Consider the following 22,568-nt stretch of genomic DNA (forward strand, 5'->3'; position numbering starts at 1 on the left):
CAGGAAAGAACAATGTATTTTTGGATGTTTTTCCAATAATTCTGTGTATTCTTTCTTTCACTTTTGTGTTCTTGAAGTCATTTTGTATTTGCTTGTTGTGATTTTGTGTAATTTATTTCTCATTTTGAAAGAAAATCAGAATTAGAGATGTTTTATCTGCCAAGTAGAGTAATAATAATAATAATAATAATAATAATAATAATAATAATAATAATAATGATAAATTTATAATTGTAAGTTTTGAGTCATTTTTTGTATTTTTCTTGTAATTTTATGTATTTTTGGATTCATTTTGTGTATTTGTTTATGGCCAAATAAAATGAGGCTATCTGTATTAATGCTTTAGTCTCTGAATACACAGTATTTGAATGGAAACCAAGGTTTACAGATTTATAGTATGTAGATTCTCTGTGAGAGCAATCAATAACAGAGCCCTGCTGACATATTTTTTTTTTTTTTTTTTTTAAAGAAAAGTATAATAAAAACTATAATAAATATCAGTCGGATGTTTATTAAACCTCTGTCACTACTTTGACGTCAATTGTTGCTATTTAAAGTCAGCTAAACTTGCTGGTAGGATGGAAAAGACGCAGTAAATTCCAAGACAGGAAGCCACTGTTTTACACCATATTTGTCAAACACTATCATGGAAAAACATGCTTATGTTGTAAATCTGGCATTTTCCAAACCAGAGGACAAAAGTGCGTCACTTTCTGCAGCCACAGATTTGGTAGGACTGGTAAAGGATCGACTAATCCACTGCCAGCTCTGTTGGAACTGCTCTTGAGAACCCAAGAACATGGTTTAAGGGTCTGTCAAGTAGAAACACAAAAGTAACTCACCACACTGCCTTTAAGGCGATTCTGCTCCTCTTTCACCTCTTTTCCCATGATCCCATTGGTCTCCGTTCCCATGTTGCAGTGGGGTTCCCTAGTCAGAGTCAGGGGGTCAGCATCTTCCCTGGAGAAAGTGAAGTCAGAGGCAGAGAGAGCGATTCTGTCACTCATGAAAAGTTAACGAAGCTGGAGTTTACTGCGGTGCTGACAGAAAGGCTTCAGAGGCCAGAGATGAACTCCTATTATGGTTCTGAAGGGTTCTACCAGTGTTTGTGTTATGTGATTGAAATATTTATGAAAAGCAGCCGATAAGGCAAGGTGATGTAATGCTTAGATCTAAAGATAGATCACCGACATAAGGAGCTCTCAGCATGAGACATGTTTGGAAACGGATTGCTGGAGATGGTTGTCGGAACCAAGGACTGAAATTACTCCCAACTGTATCTTTTATTAGTAATAAAATCAAACTCTGTTGTATTTGGCAACTTGTAAGAAGGGCTGTGTTACCCTTTAGCTTGTCAGGAAAAGTTGCTTTAAGGGAATGAGATTCATTTTTAAGACTATCTACAATCCCTGCAGTGTAAGAAAATACATGAGCTTTTATCTCTTTAAGCAAAACGCAGCTCATTGTTTCAAAGGAAATATTCAGAATTACACAAACAATATATATAAAAGACAAGATATGTTATCATCAAAAAGTTATATTCTTTATTTTGAGTATGAGATTCTAAAATAAAGTGAAAAATGACAATGCAAAGTAGAAAGAGCAGCATATTGAGTTTGGTCTGTGGCTTTCAGCAACTTTCAACCTCTGCATCTTTTACCTGTATACTATAAATAAGTGCTTTAGTTATTTCAACTCTTAGATCTTCACTCTCTATCAAACCTGTTTAATTGACAAACGCATCTTAAAGTATATTTTGTGTAGCTTACTAATCTGTATCTCTACCTTCTTTACAACTACAGTGATTTAACTCATCAGGAAGTTGCTGATAAGACAGTTCAGTGATGTAAGGCAGTGGTTCCCAAGCAGGGGTACAGCAGCACATTGCAGGGGGTACTCGGAAAGATAAAAATGAAATAATCATAATTGGAAAATGTTTATAACAGAGTATATTTAATATTTTAATATTAATTTATTGAAACAGGGTTTTTCTATGCTGTACAATAATACAATAATTAGCTACATTTTACAAAGGGAGACTGTATTTACTTACTATTGAAATAATCAAGTTGCATGGTATATGTATATATATATATATATATATATATATATATATATATTTTTAAAATCAATTCCACTCATTGTTTTTAATTTAGAGATTAAGCCTTAGGGAACCAATGTTAGAGACAAAGTTAGGGGTTTAGGGGTGTATATGGAACTGATGATATGAAGATAGGGTACACGTGATTTGATAAAAATGCAAAGGGGGTACACGGGACAAAAAAGATAGGGAACCGCTGATGTAAGGGACAGTGATTTCACAGGGACGCGAGCCCAATAAGTGTTCTTGTAGACATGATTTATTGGAGTCTCAGCATTTTGACATCTGGTTTTTAAATGGAAGGAGAACAAATACTTTGTCACGGTGTTAATGCCTATAAACTGCTCACAAACGGTCTTTCAGTAAAAGTGAGCAAAAGCATAGCAAGTGCTGTTGTTTCTCCAGAATAAACAAACGGCATTATTTTCAGTTGAATAAAATCAGAAGAAGCAAAAAACTCATGACTTGTCAATTTTATTTGTCAACGCTTTTCTCTGATTCTGGAACATGTTTTTTTTTTTTTTAAAGGAACAGTAAAAATGTAGAATATCAACTCTGTCAACTAAATCACAAGTTGGAACAAGCAACAGTCACAGAAGTACTCAGTAGAAGTACCGTTACTTGATTGAAATTGTACTCAAATACAAATACAAGTAAGTCATACATAAAATATTCAAGTTCAAGTAAAAAGTAGCTCAATTAAATAGTACTCAAAGTAAAAGTTACTCGTTACTTTCACCCCCCTACCTTTATTTTTGGTAATAAATCTTGACACGGTTCCCTTGCATACAGTAAACATCTCATGTATAAACTTAAAAAGGAAGAGACCAAATCTTGCATGACTGGAACTTAATTTATTTTCCACAATGGAATCTGTATAAAATAAAAGTTCTTTTAAAAATAAAATAACACCAATAAATTCAATTCGAAATAATTTTTTTTTTATTAAATATCAGGCTCTAAGTATAGCTACACTTACTAACTCTAAAACTGAGAAAATAATCAATGTTTCACAATGTGCATTTTGTAGTTTCACAATGTCCGTGGATCATTTCAAAACAAAAACATAATAATTTACTCAGTAATGGTTGGGTGTTGAAATGTAATTAATTACTTTACTTCTTTTAAAAACGCACTTAAATACAAGTCAAATTACTGGTTTGGAAAAAGTACAAGTACTTAAAAAAGTACAAGTACCCATAAAAGCAAGTCAATTACAGTAACATGAGTACTTGTAATCCATTACTTTCCACTCTAACAACAGTCATAGATTCAGAGTTGAAGTACAGTATATGATGTAATGTAAATAATCTCACACATACCTGTAAACTTTCTGAAGAAGTGCCCAGCAGTCCTTCACTTCTTTCTGTTTCTGTGTGACACCAGCAGCCAGGGCGGGATGGAGATGGGACACCTGAGACACACTAACATCTAACATCTACCACGCACACACACACATACGCACGCACGCACGCACACACACACACACACACACACACACACACACACACACACAGGTTAGACTTATCAGGATCTGAGCAACTGTGTAACTTAATGTACGCTGACATTTCTTACCATAACTTTACTGGCAATGTCCCGAATGTCTCCATAAGTGTCCAGCTCTTTGGATGCACAGCTTGTTTTCTTCTGAAAAGATGAGGAAAAACTTCTTAAACACTTTTTTAAGCTCGTAAATATTTTTATTTATTTTTTTTTACCATTGAATTCATAGCTATCAGTATATCATCAGCCTGTTGGTAAAATGACGAAACTTCCAGAGCCAGATGAAGATTTTCATGGTAGTTTTTCAGATGAGACTGGACCTTCAGCCACCTACACACACAGAAGACAGCTTTTCAATTACTTTTTCAGAATGATTATGTTTCGTAGAAAAGCTGTAGATAAAAGTTTACATTTTATTGATGTGTTTCCTCCTGCTGGAGATGTTTTTGCCATCTGTCTTTCCTTGTTTCTCCAGTTTAAGAGCCAGGCTGTTGATCTCCTCATGGAGGTTTCTGTGTAGCTGCTCATCCTGTGGGAAAACAAGAAAAACAGTCCAACAATGACCTCAGCAGTCTTTACCATACACGCTGGAAGATAAATAGGATGGATGGCAGGAAAACTTCTATCAAACTTCCATAGACTCAAGAATATCCTTGAACATGCTTATATTTATTATTATTATTATTATTATCAGCTGCTTGTGCAGGTACAACGCTCACCTGTTTAAGATCCAACATTTTCTTGGTCAACTGCATTTTGTCCACATTTTCTTCTAAGACGTTGACCAGAGACTGCCCTTCTTCCTGCTGGCACACAGAGACAAATACGTACTTACAGCCGTGATTCGTCCAGAACACAACCATTATTTCCTGGATTAAACTAAATTATCCTTATTACTAAAGAAGATGCAAAACAGAAACAACTCTCAACATGAGGGGAAACTTTGAATTAATGTGCAAAGGGAAAATGAGCACTGATGGAGAATACATCTCCTTTAAAAGATTGACATTTTCGAGACTTCCTTTTACTTCCCCACATGTTCATGATGAACAATCATCGGTTTGTTTTGTGCCGGACGGAGACATGAGCAGAGAGATAAAACACAGGCTGAAGAATGGCCGTTCCTTCATAATGACAGGCAGATGTTTTACACTCCGGGAAACAAACAAACAAGGAGATGCCGTTGGGATAGTGAGCTCATTTCCTTTATTAACAAGCGTTGTTATTTTGTTAAAATTATCCAACTGTTAATGAGGGAAGTGCTTTACCCTTTGGCTAACTGTTCTGGCATAATGGTGTGAGTGGGAGAAATAGAGAAATGATGTGTAGGGAGAGAGTGTGAGTACGTAGCCGAGGTAATTTGATTGACTGAAAATTTTCGTCATAGTTTTCGTCAAATCTTGTCTGCGTGTGTATTTACAAACATTTACACCATCCAATATCAGGTTGATCAATATGCCTATTACATTTATGGATAGTCTTGTCTTTATATGTGAATTCATTCAGTTTTTTTTTTTTTTTTCAATTATGTTTATTATTTGTGTGTATTTCTAAAAGTCCAAACAAACGGAAGCAATATAGTAAAAATTGTATAATTAAGAAAGGGGGGTCTTTCTTCCCACTCCTTTTCAGTCAAACCCATTATTGCAAATATAAGTGTACATACTGTAGATCATATACGTATATCATTTTGAACAACTTTGATTGTTTTCTCTGTTGGACTTTCCTTGTACACAAAGAGTTATTTGTTCCTTTTGTTTTTCTTTCTTGTCCCTGCTCAAAACAAACAATTAAATGAAAATGAAATGAAATGAAATGAATGGTAATTGAATCTTTAAAAGATGCATAAACTCTTATGCTTTATATTTTAGGCGACTATATGTGTAATAGCGGCTAAAATCTTAGTCCCGATGACTTTTAAGGTGCATTTTAGTCCAAAAAAATGACTAAAACTAGATCAAAATTGGATGTAAACATAAACACTGGTACATAGGAGAGAAAATGAATGGAATTTAAAAAATCTAAGAATCTTTAATAAACCCTTAATCTATAGGGACATATTTATGTTTTCTGTTGAAAACCTATAATGCAGAAATATAACGTCAAAAAACCAAACTGTAATAGTCACATTTTATTTTACTTGTAGTAAAAGCGAGGGATGCCAAGGCTATTTTCTCCTCACCTTTTCTTTGATCCACGTCTCCAGTTTGTCGGCTTTCTTGTTGAACTCCTGCAGGTTCTTGGCTCCACCGAGCGCCTTCGTCTGATTGGCTGCCATCTGTTTCAGCGACTGCCACTGCTCTCTGAGATGGCTGAGCTGCTTCTTGACCACATCAGAAGTGGGATTCAACTTGCACAGCAACTGTTCACCCATCTTTGAAAAAAAAAAAAAAAAAAAAACCACACATAAAGATGACTGTGATCTGAGATAAAGCAGCTCGATTAGAGAATGGAAACATTTGACACTACACTGGATCCTTCATGTGGTTTCGATAAGCTTTTAAAAGGCCGTGTTTTTTTTTCCTCCTGCTTGTTCAGGTCTCTCTGAATGTCACAGAAGGTTAATTATGACCAAATTTTGACTTCAAAATATCTCTCCAAAGGATTTATGGTGCTGACTTGACAGAGCCATCTGCTTTTCCCTGCATAAAATTCCTACGAAAACCGATATGTCATGTCAGAAAGACCCTTTTAGCACCAGACAGTGATTAATATCATCATTAAAATTAAGCTTAATAAAAAGAACATTTAGGTTTAACGGTGCTCTTAAAAGTGACATGATGAGGTTTTGCGGCTCGGGAGGCGTTGTTGCCGAAACTGTTCGGACACCTGCCATTACAGGCACGCAGGGGAGCAGTTACATTTATTTGAATATAAAAACAGATGATAATACATCAAACAATAGGAAATACTTCAACCTTTGCTCATGAACTGATAGTCAAGAAAAGCACACATGTATGTGTTTAACACCTGCAGGAACTAAAAAAAGTTGTAAAAACACACAGAACACTTCATTTACTTCACAGAATAACACGTGTCTACAAATATAACAAGTGTTTACAGCACAGGCCAGGTTATTTTGATGAGTAAAAAGATGAAATTGATTAGTATCAGTCAGAATCCCTTGCTGTGGCACACTTTAGTCACAGATAGCATTGTTTTTAATATCTCTATGAAAGCAAAAAAGTTCTGCGTGTGTGTGTGTGTGTGTGTGTTTGTGGAGCAAATTTCTCCCCGACGCGGTGTCTGTTCGACCTGAAACTTTATGAACAGCTTTCACATAGCCCGAGTGTGTGCATGCGTCATTTTGGACTGATTTGGTGATTTCAAAACGTTTGTTTGATTGTTCAATGTTTAGAGCGGACGGACGGGACCCGGAAGTTATTGGCGGGCAATGGCCGCGGCTGTGTTGAAAGCGAACAGTGAAAAATGCACATTTCTCCATGGATACGGCATTATAAACGCTGACATTTTCACCACGTGCTATATAACCAAATGCACAAATTGGATGTACATGCTGAACGCACACAGTGTCGTTTAGAGGCGCTACTGACACACACACACACACGCCACACACACACGCACACACACACACGCACACGCACACACACACACAAAATGACAACAGAAATGCACAGAACTATCCCAAAACAATATCCAAAAAGACGGCAACAAATGGCAACAAAAAACACAACACAAAGATACAAAAAAACACATAATGACTCCAAAAAACATACATTACAGAAAAAAAACACCAAATACACGCTATTTTATTTTGCACCCACAAATAAACCCCTTCACAATATTGGAGTACAGAGTAAGTACACCTTTTTATACATCCAACCTTCAAACTCATACTCATTTGGCCATAATTGACAACTCTATTAAAGCTGCACATGAATGCATACTTCTGAGGGGCACTGTACTAGTTTATTTAATCATGGTTGTTTTTTTTACTTCTTATGATGACCATAAGGATTATTCTTTGTGTCACCTGACCAAACTGGCTCTCGCCTGCTCGGTCTGGAACCCACAATGTTTCATGGTGTGACTGTGTGGCTGAATATAATACCTGGTTGAGTTGAATGAGAGTGTTCTCAAAATCTTTGAGGTCTCTCTGAAGCGTCTGAGCAGCTTCCTCCCAGTCCTGCAGGGGGCAGCACTGAATATTACAGCCGTCCTTCAAGTCTTGCAGCTTTCCTTTAATCCAGGCCTCTGCCTACGTCACAGATCAAATGGAAGACAAATCAGTTCACATTTGGACTAACAAAAAACTACAACAAATAATTAATCTGGTGATTTTACTTGGTGAATTCCAGAAAACTAACCCACACTTTACAGCTTTCAGCAATTAGTTTAAATATTACATATAATCCATGAAATAAATCAATAAGAAAAAGTCTAATCACACATTTAATTTGAAAAGAGTAGAGTTCTGAGTGCTTTTTATATTGCTACTGTTTATGATGTCATGTTCAATGCACTTATTTTTGTCACTGAGAAACATGAATGTACTGTGCATAACATTAAAAAAGGTCACATTTTGACTTATTTTACTTTTAAACATACATTACACGACTTCATTCCATCTGCACTCATTATAAGAAGAAAATACAGATATTGGCCAATGGAATTATTGTCGAAATAAAATAAAAAATAAAAATCCTGATATTTTTCAACAAATTGAAATCATCTACTTTCTATGATCTGCATTTAAATTGACAACAAACTTGATGGTTATGGCTTGATTTTCCTACCGGGTTACAATTTTATTAAGTAGCAGGTATTTCAAGAACAAATCATTAGTCTCCCTGTGACGTGAAGATTTATTTAATTTTTTGAACATTTAATGTGCCTCAGCAGCAGTACGTCCAAACAATTGTTACAACTGCTTGAAAAGTAGATGCTTGCTTTTATTTTGCAAATGTGAGAATGTAATTTCTATTTGAAATGAATTGATCAAATAAATGAACTTAGTCACTGTCAGACTGATAATTAATATAAAACCTTAAGTTTACACGTCCTGTATGTAGCAGAGCTCTCTACTGGGATTTAGAGAAATGTCAACAGTGTTTAAGCCACACCCTCCAAGTCACTTTTTTGCTCTTCATTAAAATATGAAGTCACTTCCCCCCGGAGAAGCAGGTCATTAACTTTACAAGGCCCCCGGGGCAGCAGAGGTATTTCTGGGTAGAACAGAAGGAAAAGCGCTTGACGGAACAGGCCTGCTCCTATCTCCTCACACTGGCTCCCATGGCATTATAATGACCTCATACAGGAAGTCTATGATTCTCTTGTTTCTTCCTGTCCTCCCTCCACAACAATGGCCCGTGTATCCAAAAGAACACTTGGGCCTCAGTCTGGCCACAACACAAAGACAGACAGAACATGCATATTTTTGCATATTTTTCTGAAACTAATCAGAAATCATTTTATTAACACCAAATTTTAAATAAAAGTTGAAGCGAAAAATGAGCATTGAATGGAAAGTACATTTTTGGTGCATCTGTGTGTGTGTGTGTGTGTGTGTGTGTGTGTGTGTGTGCATTGGAGAACAGCATGAAACATTCTTTATCCCTGTGGTAATGCAATCTGTCACTGGATAAGCAGTGAGGTGAGGGTTAGAGTCATGTTTGTATTCTGGGTGGTGGATTCTAATCATTCAAGGTGTAGCAAGCTGTCATTCTTTTCTCACTCGTTTTTGGAGTATAGCCTAAAAAAATGAAATAAAATAAACCAGGAACCCATCTCTCCACCTGAATCATTGAAGTGCAATGATTTTGTGCACCATGACACCTACGGTACCCAAATATGACAGCAGGTCAGCTGTTCCATGTGAGTTTTTGAATAGCTTTCCACCCAATGTCGGGTGGGATAGGCTCCAACAACCCCTACGACCCGATAAGCAGCTACAGATGATAAAAGACAAGCTAGCCATGTTTCTTCTTTTAAGAATAAACAAATGATCCAGTTTGAGGGTGTGACAGTTATTTAAAGCCTTTTAAATGTCTTAAAAAAAGTATTTCGATAGATAGATATTTATTTGTTCTTGCTGTCTTCAAACATATACAATACAATACAATACAAAGAATAAACCATCATTTTAACAACCAAAAATGGAATGGGCTGAAGTAGTAACAGCTTATCAGAGCCCATCCCCAAACAGCATTATATAAAAAAACACAATAGAAACAAGTCAATAATAGAGGTTTTCATCAGCTTATCAACTTATTGTTCAATAGGAGCAAAATATTTTAACACCGTCAACATAAATGCATCTTCTTTGACATTTGTTCGAAATGAGCTTTTTCCAAAAATATAAAAACCCCTCTTAAATTATATTTTCATTCTCTTAGTTGAAAAATTGATACAATTCCCAAAGGAAGGCTTTTAGAAGAAGAAAAATTTGGAGGCCAAAAAAAAGTGGAAAATCAATGTCGAGATTTTTTTTTTTCCATGGAGAAAAAAAATTGAAAATCCATGTCAACATTTCTTTTTCCACGGAGAAATGCTGAATTGATATGTGTTTCCAATCGTGTTATTCTTTACTAAAGCCAATTCTAAAGTATAATTTAACCAGTTCCTCAAACCGCCTGCCAGGCATTTTACAAGCAGTCAGCATAATAAAAAAAGTGGACATTGATCAAAGTGCATGATTTTCTTTTTTTTTTTTACCTCCGATATTTTTTTCCTTTTCCCTAAAAAATCTCGACATTGATTTTCGACTTTTTTAAAAAAATTTTATTACATCCGCAAAAAAAAAATCTCGACTTTGATTTTTGACTTTTTTCTGAAGTGCATGAGGTTTTTTGTTTTGTTTCGCCTCCATTTTTTTTCTTCTTCTGTGGCCCTAATACTCTTCCGTGTTATATCCATAAGTTTTATTGTTCTAGAGTTTTTAAACAGTTCATTAGTAGGTTCCCGGAATTCCACTTTATGTATTTTTCTTTTTCTTTAATTTGATTAATGTATCTGCATATGTTTTACATATGCTTTGTGAGCAACAGACCAGGTAAGGCAATATAAGGGATGAATAAAGCAACTTCAGACAGTCTCCAGAATCCAAAGAGTTTTAATAACTGCAACCAAAGCTGGTGCTATCTGTATAAACAAAATGTCACTGTTTAACACAACAGCAGTTACTATGTGTTCAACTCAAAACCTTTCAAAAGTAGGTGAACCTGTTCATAAGTCAAAACAATCAGCCAAGTTGCTGTTCACACATGTTTAGGGGTTGGCTGTTTAAGAACTGAGGACTCTGTCACATTCTCTACCTGCAAAAAAGTAAAGGATCTGTGGCTAAGCACGTTAATGAGGTTCTTTTCAACACGTGAAAACATCAGAGCCATTCTCCAGCTTCCACGTCCAAAATGTTTGACAACAACGCTCTAACGGCTGTGCAGGGCGGCCCTCAGCCGAACCTGCTGAAAAAAGTCCTTGTGTATGTCAGCGTGGACGCAGCGATGAGATAACATAACCAGTTGTGCTGCTTGGCTGAGTCCCCCTGGGCCATAGGCGTGAAGTGATGGAGCCAAACAATGATCTCATCTCCAAATAATTGCTTGTGGCGGGTTCCCCTCCCTCCCTTTTCCTCAGCCGAACACAGCTCATACAGTTCTCAGGACAAAATAAGAACCAGTGCATAATTTGTCCTCCCACAGAGGGTCATGCGACAAGCAACTCTCCCTCTGATTACATCTCGGCAGCTCGCTCTGCTGTTTTTCTAATGAACTCACTTTTGTTTACATCTGAGGAGATGACAGGTTCTGATAAGCAGCTTACTGAAGGTAATTTTGCACTGATTTAAAGCATCTGTTTGAAAAATAGAAAAAAAAAAAATAGGAATAAAGAAGAACCTCTTCAAACATTGTTCAGTTGAAGCGTGTAAGCACAGAAGTGGAAAAAAATAGGCCACATGTAAAAAAAACAGTTAGATAGTGTTGACGCTGTGCCTTTAAATGCAGTATATTGTACCTGTAACACTTCTTTATTGAAGACCGAGATGCGATGAGTGATGCAGTCACTCTGGGATGTAACTGAGGCTGAAGCTTTTCTTTGTGTGTGCAGACCACCGTCTTTCCTCTGCACTTCAGGTACTAAATCCTGTTTGAAACACAAGAAAATGTTTTAAACCTAACAGAGTTATATTAAAGAATTAAATAAAGTTATTACAAAAAAGATAATATTGATCTCTGAGCGTAGTCACGTCAGGAGGAGAAGATGTCTGGTGTTGTTTGCAGAGGGGAAAGTAATGGATTACAAGTACTGTACTCATGTTACTGTAATTGAGTTGCTTTTATGGGTACTTGTAACTTTTTTTTTAGTACATATCAGTCATTTTACTTGTACTTAAGTACGTTTTAAAAGAAGTCAAGTCATTTGTTACATTTCTACACCGTATTATATTTTGTGATTATTTTTTATATATAAATCAGGTCAGCAGTTTATGAAGGCACATTGAACATAATCCATAAGTTCTTAGTTGTGCCATTTCTGATCAACGCCCAGCCATGGCGCTGTTTTAGAGTTCATAAATGTACTTTGTGCCTGAACATGTTTATTCTTTTGAATTGAATTAATTGGTGTTATTTTATTTAAAACAAAATTGGACATTGTGACAAACCTTTATTTTAGACAGATGCCTTTGTGGAAAATAAATTAAGTTCAATTGTGCAAGATTTGGCCTTTTTAAGTTTAAACATAAGATATTTACTGTATGTAACTGTGGCAAGATTTATTACCAAAAATAAATGTGGGGGGTGAAAGTAACTAGTAACTTACTTTGAGTCCTATTTAATTTAATTGAGCTACTTTTTAGTTGTACTTGAGTATTTTATGTATGACATACTTCAATCAAGTAACAGTACTTCTACTTGAGTAGGATATACCAGCACCTCTGGTTGTTTGCATTTTTCTGTTTACCAGTTAGAGACAATAAAACAATGTGCCAGACTGGACCCAGACTGGCCCCAAAGTCTCATTGAACAAAAACCTACGCCGTCAGCATTATGTGAGACGAAATGAATATCAACAAGCTTTTCTGTTCCTCTCCAACCAGGAAACATCTGGGAACAAGAAGGAAGCAGGAAGGGAGCGATCCTCAAAAGGCTAAGGGTTTTTAGCCTCTCTCGCTAACATGTTATCATTACAACGGTCTCTGATGATTTATCGTTGACCTGTACTGCTAAAAGCGATACCACTGTCACAAATACAACTCAAACTATTTTAGGTTTACCCAAGTATTCGTTTGTGAAAGAACACAACCACTATTGGGGCTGAAGGTTTGGAATAAGAGTGTGTTCTTTTTTTTTTTTAAACATATTTTCTGACATCAAATATATATATTTATATTTTTAGCCTCAGCTGCTTAAGCCCGGCTCAGACTAATGACTTTCTCCAGTAGCAGGCCTGATGCTTTTATTAATTTATGCTTTTGCATTTTACTTTATATTCTCTACAGCACTACTCCATTAAAGCACACCAAAAGTCAGAAAAAAACCCCACAGTATATTAGGTGTCAACACGAAATTTTCACACAAGCAATGGCTCCTTTAACACATTTTCCACCTATGTGTGACTTTTCTAACAAAAAGTATATTGTAACTGTTTATCTTTAGCCAACACGGTGACTGAGCTCACTTCCTAAACCTCAAGGTTATTTTACACAGAGTGGCCTTTAAATATACAGTAACTCACAGCAAAACATACATTTTTCTCCCATCTGGGTGGAGAGGAAAAACACAGTGAAAAAAACATTAACATTAACAACTGAAATTAAAAAAAGAGATGGTGATAATAGGTTGTTTTATTTTCACACCAGCCCTTACCTGCTGTATGACCTTTTTTCCATTCAGTTTCACCCAAGTTTGTTCCTGCTTGGCCTGACTTTCATCACTGCTGTCTTTCCTTAATAAAACCTACGGAACAAGTGATGAAAACAATGAATTTAACAAGCTGGATAGGACAAACAGCAAGGCTTTAAATTTCTACCAATGTTATTACAGTTTAGGGACCATTCAACTTCCTTTAGACGACCAGTATCTTCTGTAAGTGTCATATATTTTTGCTTGGCGAATTAAATCTCCACCAGCAACTGTCACATTAAATAATAACGTAATTATATCATATCATTAAAATTGACTTTTCCACCATCAAAAAACAAAAACAATCTAAATTGCTTTGGTAAAGCAGGCAAATGAAACCAATTTTGATAAAACTGAATGAGCCCTAAACTCTATTTAGATATGTTTGTTGTTTAGCGTTGATATTATTTTTGCTTGTTGTATGTATGATTTGTGTTGTTGTTGTTTTTTTTTTCAATTATTATTATTATTATTATATTATTATTATTATGTGCAGTACATCTCACTGTTCTGTTTTGAAAAAACGTTCTGAATAAGCTTTGTTACATAAATTAATTATCATTTGTATAACTTTATCTAAAATATCTCATTCACTTCCATATAAAACTTTCTATAATAAGTGTCTTTTCAAATGTATTAAACAAATGAATTCATTACTTTAACAGAATAAACATGCTGGTAACAGTTGTACCTTAAATTGAGAATTGGGTAATCTCTCGCGGCTGACTCCCACCATCCTGGGCTGATGGGAATCAGACGTGCTGGTGCTGATGTTGTTGTTGTTATTATTGTTCTCAGATGGAGACCTGACTCCAGGTCTCACTGTCGTCTCTGAACGGTCTTTACTTCCTGATATTGTGATCTTCTTGATAGATCTGGACATGGCAGAGGAGGAAGAAGCCACGTTCTGGTTCAGGTGGTCCTCTGCAGCCATGTGCTCTTGGTTGTGTTTCACAGGCTGCTTGACGTTGGGTGAAACCAGGCAGGGGCCACGTGCACAGAGCTGGGACCGACTGAGGTAGAGTGAGTTCAGGTTGTGTTGAATCACACAGTTGTCCAGAGTGTCATTGGGTAGATAACTCTGTGTGTACTCCTGGCACTTAGGCACAGCTGGAACTGACAGCCTTGTCCCAATAGTGAAAGGCTGCACCTTCCTTACAATACTTTCAGACATGGTTGGTGTCCCAATAAGAAAAAAACCAAACGAGCAAAAAGTCCAAATAAATCTTGGAGCAAAAATGTCACATCCCTTTATCCTGTCTCTACAGCTGTCCAGTTTCTTTTCAGCAGGCAAGTGTTGAAGATAAAAGGAAAACGTGAACTCAATTCTCCACCTTCTTGTGCATGTTAAGAATGCACAGCACACAGCCCAGGACGGCTTCCTTGGACTCCTGGGATCGAATGCGGTCCCAGATGTGGCGCAGCGCCGTGCCAAGGTGAGCAGCGCCTGTTGAGAGGCTTCTCCTAAGGAACTGTGCCACTGAGCCTGCCAGTCTGCTACTGAGGAGCCTGATAACCAGGGACCGTAGAAGGATGAAAACTGCTGGCATACTGCCTGGATCTCTTACGCTGAAGTTTAAAAAAAAAAAAAAAAAAAGGAAAAGAGAGAGAGAAAGCAGAAAAAAGGTGGAAGAAGGAGGAGGGTTGGTTGAGAGCTGGGATGAAGTCACCACCTCCTCTCTCGCTTTCTCTTGCTTTCCCTTTCTGTCAGGAGAAACAGTGAAGAGGAGAGGAGATGAGGGGGATGGGGGGGAGATATGTGAAGCTTGGCTGTCAAAGCTCCCCTCTTTAACCTGAACAGAAAATGTGCCCAGATAAGTCGGGAGTACCAGAGACAGACGGGTTTGACCTCAGTCAGACCTCCTCAATCACAGCTTTACCCCAACATGATGTAATATCCTCAAATGAATCACACTCACACAACACACCCACAGTACTCTGCCTCTCCTTCACCTCTGCACAGCACAATGCAACACGTCTTTCAAAGAGGAGAAGAGAATCAGCTCCTGTGCCTCATGCTCTCTCTCTGTCCATCCAGGAATGATTCCTCCTCAGCTCTTACCCCATCAGCAATGGACAGTTGTGAATGAAACAGAGCAGCCCAGTCACCCCACCTCCTTAAAACTCCAAAGTGCTGGCATGGCAAGTGTGCAAAAGGGGGTGCAAATAGCAGTCAAGCAGATGATGAACCCAGCCTACCACTCTTTGACGTGGGTTGGGGTTCAACGGAGCAAATGTTGCCTTGACTGATTGGAATGACTGGGGTTGGTTGGCGTGCGTTTGGCAGAGTAGGAAGGATTACAGAAGGGGGGTAGTGAACAGCAGAAAAAACACTTGCAGGGAGTCAACAGGAGAAAATGTGTTCACTGGTGAAAGCCTTTCCCAAAAAAGGAACTCTCACACCTCATCCCCCTGTTGCTCTTTGACTTGACCCCAGCACCTGGTTCAGTGGCTCTTAAGAGCATTACAGCCCTTTGCAGCACAACTCAGGCAATATAATGAACCAAAGAGGCCTCATGTTACAACTGACTCATAGAGTGAGATTATATAACCAGCAGAAGGAGACTTTCTTTAAAAAACAATCATCTGTTTTAACGTCCCGAGTGGTTCTACAAAGTGTAAGAAAGGAGAAAAGAGTCACCAGCAGGACAGCAGTCGCTCAGCAGGGCTCCTTAAGACAGCCATAGCTCAGAGTGGTCACAGTTAATGATGCTTTTAAAACAGCTCTGGTTTCATGATGAAGTCATCGAAGGAAGACTTTCAATGTTTTGCAGCTTTACATCAGAGATAAATTCTGCACAGGCTGGGTGGCGCTCACGGAAGCCTGGATGGGTGGAGTTCAAACAGTGTTTTTAACTTTGAAATGACATTTCCTCTCATTCTTGGGTGAGCTGCCTTTGCTTGGAGCGTAATTTATGTGGTTTTAATTTATATGGACAGCGGGTGAAGCCACTAAAGCATTAATTGTGTTTTGTAGGAACTGTAGATCATTCAGAGTCACAAATGATATTCTTTCCAGAATGGATTGTTTTGTTGTTCTTCTTTTAAATCTAGCCAATGTGAGATCTGTTCCAGACGCATGCATTTGATTTACTGTAAGGAAATCATATGTATTTAGAAATAAATTACACAGTGATTTACAATCAGATAAAAGGCATTTGTGAGCGCAATGAGCGTAAAAAGTATTATAAACGGGTCAACCAAGGGATAGTTAATACAGATAGGTCTTGAATGTCAGTCCACAGATCTGATCATTATTCAGTGGATGAGGAAAAACCTCAAAGACACAGGCTTGATAGTTTTCAATAAGAAATCTCTCACAGCTGCTGGCCAGAGGACCTCAATTCTTCAGTTGGTACACAAGAGCTCAGCAGTTCTCTGATGTAAGGGAGCATCTGACCCTGCAAGGCCTCAAATCCCAAGCATGGTGATTCAGACACAGTGAAAGATTTTGGGCACATTGACACAAAGAACCAGAATATGATTTAGTCCAAAACATTTTTGTGTGTTAAATTATAATATGAGTTGTTTTCAAGGGTTTGGCACTACCAGAAAGACACAAACAAATACGTGGGTTTTTTGTATAATTTCTAACGAAAAGTCTAAATTATAAAATAAGCAATAACATAAACAAGACTAATTGTTACTATTTAAAGTGCAAAAAGTGTCACTGCAAATAAAGTGCAAAAACTGAGACTGAAAATGAATGCAATCTAAAATTAAAACTAAATCATAAATCTGCTTTATACACCCCCCCCCCCCCCAGATTTCGTTTTTTACGCATTAGTTTAAAATGGTCACTTTAGATTTGTTTAATCGTTTATTGTAACAGAGGCGACATAATGTTCTTAAACTGGATTCTAAACATTTATAAAGGATGGAAAGTTGTTTGCTCAGGGAGTTGCTGTCCAGTTAGATTTGAACCAGGTGTCCCATCTCTGCCAACCAGTTTAGATTAGGCTACTGTAACACCTTCCTTATGTTGTTGATCCTTGATGTGCTTCCTTCCTCCTCACAGCTTTTTTTTTTTCAACTCTTGCGTGTAACGTTCACAGCTGCCCACATCCGCTGGAAACGATTCGACCGACAGCCTTGATCTGATTGCACTTTCAGTGCCATTCTGTCTTCACGCACCTTTGAGGACGGATGTCTGGGACAAGTCGGTTCTGGCCTGTTGGCTGATATCACAACCTCCCGGGAGGATAATAAAAACCTGCTGCTTTCTCACCACAGATGCCGGTTCGTGGTTGCGCTTCAGATAACTTCCATTTTGTTAGTCAGTAAATACGACTTGGGAGACTTGATCTAGGAGTGATGTCACAAAGGCTTCCCGGATTAAAGGCAAGCGATAGCTGTGGCAGGAGCGAGAAAATGAAGCAGAAGGGGGATCTGTACTTTTCCACTTGGTTTATGTCATCATAAAGGCATGATCGGCCTCCTGGTCAAGTTTCAGTGCAGATAAGACTCTATGTATTTTGGATCTAGATAAGAGTGTGAAAGATGAGTTATTTCAAAAGCTGATATTAAAAAGGAGGGAAAAAATCAAAAAGCACTTTGGATGTCATGTCTGGTATGCTTGGTCAACACTAGACTTAACATTGCTAAAACATAAAAAGATTATTTGTAAAACATCAAACACAATCAGGGCTGGACATAAATGTGGCTGTTTTACAAATTATCAAACAAAAAAAGTTAAAGACACTTTAAAATGCCAAATTCTAACAAGAGTTTAAATTTCCTTTAAATAGAAAAAAAACACACATTCAAGAAGAATTATGGTTGTTTTGTCTACTGAGAAATACAATGAAACACTATAAATAACTAGATGGGAGGTCGTCACTGTGCCAGCAAAGTGGTGAACTGACTGTAGTTGTGCTAACGCTTATTTACTGATCTAATTAGCCTAAAATGTATTTGCTCTCTGCACACATGCTTTGATCCACATCTTGACAACAAACCTGCCTGACACACATGGGTTGCCTGCAGGTTTCTCATGAGTCATCCACTGGAATAAAGTGAAATGATTTGCTCTTAAGCAAAACAAGATGACATCTGCAGTTTATGCACAGAGAGTAATCCAAACAGATTATGAAAGAGCCACTTTCTGCATTTTACTACTTTGTGTCCACATGAGCTTTGCCCACTCGAAACCTTTTGGTGTGAATTGAAAGAAGAGTTGATGATATAACTAGTGTCATATACGCTGCAGGTTTTAACCTGTCCTCCAAAGAAACCAAGTTATTTGCTTTGGATCAAACACCGAAACGACTTTAGTGTTTGGTTTTGAGGCTCACCTCAGACAATGTTAAACCCGATTAGACAGTGTGCTATCTGATATTTTCCCACACCCCAAGTATTTCATGGTGGGAGTTTAGTTTGTCTTGAGCGCATCAACTCCTGTCACTATCATAAAGAACCCAAGCATGTAGGATGACATAAACACAATGATGAAATGCTATTGGCCATCAGTCAGTTCTTGTAGTGTTGAAAGAGCTGGGGCTAAGTTTGTCATAGAGCATAAGAAGGCAAGCAGAGACAATGCAGCGTCACCGTCTGCCATGACACATATCGTTTTCGGCAATGGTAGAACTATAACTGCATTGTTCTGAAATACAATGCTCTTATGTTAATCATGATGTCTCCATATGTCTCATCCAGAAAACTGTTGCTACAATAGAATATCAGATAGCGACAGACCATATCCACTAATGTTTGGTTTCCTGAATAATGATCTAGTCATAAAGCACACAAAGACAATGCTACTGTGTATGTTAGCAGAAGTAAGTAAGTAACATTTATTTCTATAGCATCTTTCACAGACAAAAAGCCACAAAGTGTTTCACAACACGGTTTAAAAGCAAAAACAGTACACACAATATAAAAGGCAGCATAAAATCATAGCAGCCCAAGAGTAGCTAATTAAAAGCTTGAAAAAATAAATAGGTCTTAAGTTGGCTTTTGAAGAACACACGTGCACGCATACACACAGAATGTATCTTCTACATTTTTGTTGACTTTGGCCGTTGTATGTGGACTTAAAAACAATTGTTCAAGACAATGAAAAAAATAAAACACAAGTCCATGTAGTTGGAAAAAAAGTCCTTTTTGAAAAATGAAGTCATCTTATTGGATTGAAAAAGCATTCACTGCTTCTTCAGAACAGCTGATTACACAACTATATTGATCAGGTTTTTCAGATTTGAAAGAAGATTTGGAGTGAATTGAATTCGTTCCATGTTAGATTGTGTTATTGCTTCTGGAATGGAGACACACTCCTGACAGATTGACATCCACAACATCATTTGTTCTCAAGAAGCATGAGGGTCACTTGGAATTGAGCCTTTTTTTCTTGGCAACAGTGGAAGAACAAGAAATAATATAACCAGTGGTCTTGAACCGTTATAGCTGTCAGTCAGTCAGTCTGTCAATCAGCTAGAAAGCTGGGATACAAACAGATTCTGAATGGAATGCCATTCGGTTTACAATAAAAGGAATCCATTCCCTCAGGACAAATGATAGCAAACAGGAGATACTGTAACATTGGCGTCATCATTCTGGCTGTAAACCGTTTACAACCAAATAAACTCTGGTTTACAACTAAATAGCTGCAAACTCTAAGACATCATTGTTCTCAGCAAACGTTGAAGTGTAATTTTAAGATGGTACATCTCATTTTGTTGGGAGATTTTTCATGGTGTCAAATTCAGTCATTATTATAAAAGGGCCTTATTAGGCCTGTTGTTGATATGAGACTGGAAGAACATTAACTTTTGTAAACAATGTAGCATGGTTGGTACTGAATAGTTATCATTTGTAAAAGATCCTGTAAAATATTGAAATAAGTTGGTAACACTCCCACTGTTTTGGGTTATTACCCTATTGTCTCAGGTGCCTGCAGCCATGCTGAATATTTCCTAATATTTTCTAGTATTGGCTAAAATTTACTAAAATTGACTTGAATGAGTGCAGACCTCTGCTAAGCATCACATTACCTCATGCGCAGTTATTTGGATCAGTGATCCTAATCATGGTACCATGAGCATTCACACTTTAAAAGCTTTGAAGGAATTTCTACCTCAATTAATAATGATACAGTTGATCCAAATGTATGGGCAATCCCCATTTCTTTCAAAAATCCCAATGAAATACGCACTCCGGCTCCAATCCGGATGAAACTCGATTTTAAGGCACCAACCCAACATAATTGAGTCAAATTTCATTAGGTAGGTCAAATATGATCAGAGAAATACATTTTTTAAATTTTGCCAGTTGATGAAAGATCTAGATCTGATCTGATCTAGAATCAGTATATTGATCTTACTCATGACATAATCATTCTAACAGATAGACAAACAAATAAACAAACAAACAAACACTGGTGAAAATATCACCTCAATGGCTGAGGTAATAGATACAATTGGCTAAAATGAGCTAAGACTAGCTAAAAATTGCTAAAAACAGCAAAAACTGCTTACATTTTCTGATGATTTTAAAACAGGCCTTTTGTATTTTAAAGGAGCCAATGTTTCTTTCATGTAAAATAAATCACCTGACTGTGTGTGGAAAGCTCGGAGGATGGTTCAAAATAAGTGAATGGTGATTAGTATGGGAGGAGAAAAACACAGAGTTAACACTTTGCCACTATCGTAAAGGGTTCGTGTGGATTTCATTTTCAGGCTCTAAACTTTGCGGCAGCCAGTTACTGTATGTTTTATGATTTTGTTTAAAAAAATATCACCAACAAAGCATCAGCATCAGTGTAATTGAACTTCTTTCTCCATATACCTCGGTTGTAATTAAACTCACAATCTCTAGTCCTAGAGTTTTACATTGACAATCTCTTCTCTGACATAGGAGCATTAAACCTATGGATGCAAATGAATTGTTCTTTCACATACATTGTGGTTACTTTGTTTGTGAGACTGTGGTATGTGACATCAGCAGTTTGGCCTACAGTAGATGAACGGCTGTATGTTTGCTATTGCTCAGCGACGGTAAGCCCTGAGGAGAAACTGCTGTGTTCTGTCTTTGTCTCCAAGCCACTTGTGGGTTTGAGGCACAAAACAGTTCAGGTGGTAGCCAAGCTCTCATTCTGCTCAGCAGGATTAGTCCACTGCACAATATGTGACATCATCAAGTTCACATGGTAACTGTGCTAGAGCAGCAGAAAGCAATTTTCCCATATCAAAGGTGGAGCAGAACCAAAAAAATGCTGCTGCTTAGATTTGTGCTCTCCAAAGCTATCAATCACACTGAGAGGAAAGCTTAACATTTAACCTCTGATGTCATTTCAGCAGCAAGTCGGGCGGCTTTGTGCTTTCATTTTGACAATCTGTTGACCTGGTGGGCTGACTGATTAATCATAAACACAAACCTTGATCATCTACTGCTGCTCGCCGGCTTACTTGTTATATTATGTGTTTCAAAGTGGACGGACTTGTCCACTTATTATTATTTACACATAAACATAACTAAAACCAAAAGTTGGACTCATTACCTTGATTTAATTAGCATATGTTATTTATGGTCTTTACTGAAAAGTAAATTGACTTCCTCCCATTATGATAACTATTAGGATGTCCAGATCCGATATTAATATCGGTCCGATATCAGCCAGAAAACAAATAACAGATTTTATTGGACTGCATCTAAAATCTCCGATATATATTGTATTTACTCAATTGTAGAATACTGTAGATATTATGTTGAAGGTTAAAATGTATGTAACCAATTGGTTAATAATAAATGGGTCAGTTTTTCTCATACCTACTGTTGCTGACTATTGTTCTCTGTTTGAGTAACATCACTTGATCAAGTCTTTTCTAACATTCCACACAACAAAATAAGTAATGCAAGTATGCATGATTCATGCTGATATTGTGTCGGTTCGATATTGGTATCGGCCAATATGCAAGGCTGCAATATCGGTATTGTATCAGAAGTGAAAAAGTTGTATCGGGACATCCCTAATAACTATGTATAGTTAACTATAAATTGAGCAGGAGGTGCTTCCTCTCTATCATAACTCATAACTATCATAATTATTTCCCATAACTCGTCCCCCAAATTGGATCATTAATAATACTGATTCCAAGGGTAAT

At 37.2% G+C, this 22,568-nt stretch overlaps 1 protein-coding gene across 6 annotated transcripts in view; it reads right to left on the minus strand.

The window, feature by feature from the left end:
• Positions 1–15,973, minus strand: part of mymx (myomixer) — a 37,738-nt gene extending 21,765 nt beyond the window's left edge. For 3 of the 6 annotated variants that reach the window (XM_028468683.1, XM_028468684.1, XM_028468680.1), the window contains exons 1-11: positions 14,159–15,957; positions 13,432–13,521; positions 11,579–11,707; positions 7,677–7,823; positions 5,787–5,978; positions 4,324–4,410; positions 4,015–4,133; positions 3,820–3,934; positions 3,677–3,748; positions 3,424–3,539; positions 843–960 (exon numbers count right to left, since the gene is read on the minus strand). In XM_028468683.1, the coding sequence (XP_028324484.1) occupies positions 843–960; positions 3,424–3,539; positions 3,677–3,748; positions 3,820–3,934; positions 4,015–4,133; positions 4,324–4,410; positions 5,787–5,978; positions 7,677–7,823; positions 11,579–11,707; positions 13,432–13,521; positions 14,159–14,641 (1,668 nt within the window). In that variant the 5' untranslated portion in view covers positions 14,642–15,957. Of the gene's footprint in view, positions 1–842; positions 961–3,423; positions 3,540–3,676; positions 3,749–3,819; positions 3,935–4,014; positions 4,134–4,323; positions 4,411–5,786; positions 5,979–7,676; positions 7,824–11,578; positions 11,708–13,431; positions 13,522–14,158 lie in introns of all 6 variants that reach the window. The other 3 variants (XM_028468682.1, XM_028468681.1, XM_028468685.1) reach the window with 3 other exon arrangements.
• Positions 15,974–22,568: the final 6,595 nt, after the last annotated feature.

Source organism: Gouania willdenowi, chromosome 15, assembly GCF_900634775.1.
Source record: "Gouania willdenowi chromosome 15, fGouWil2.1, whole genome shotgun sequence".
Lineage (NCBI taxonomy): Eukaryota > Metazoa > Chordata > Actinopteri > Blenniiformes > Gobiesocidae > Gouania > Gouania willdenowi.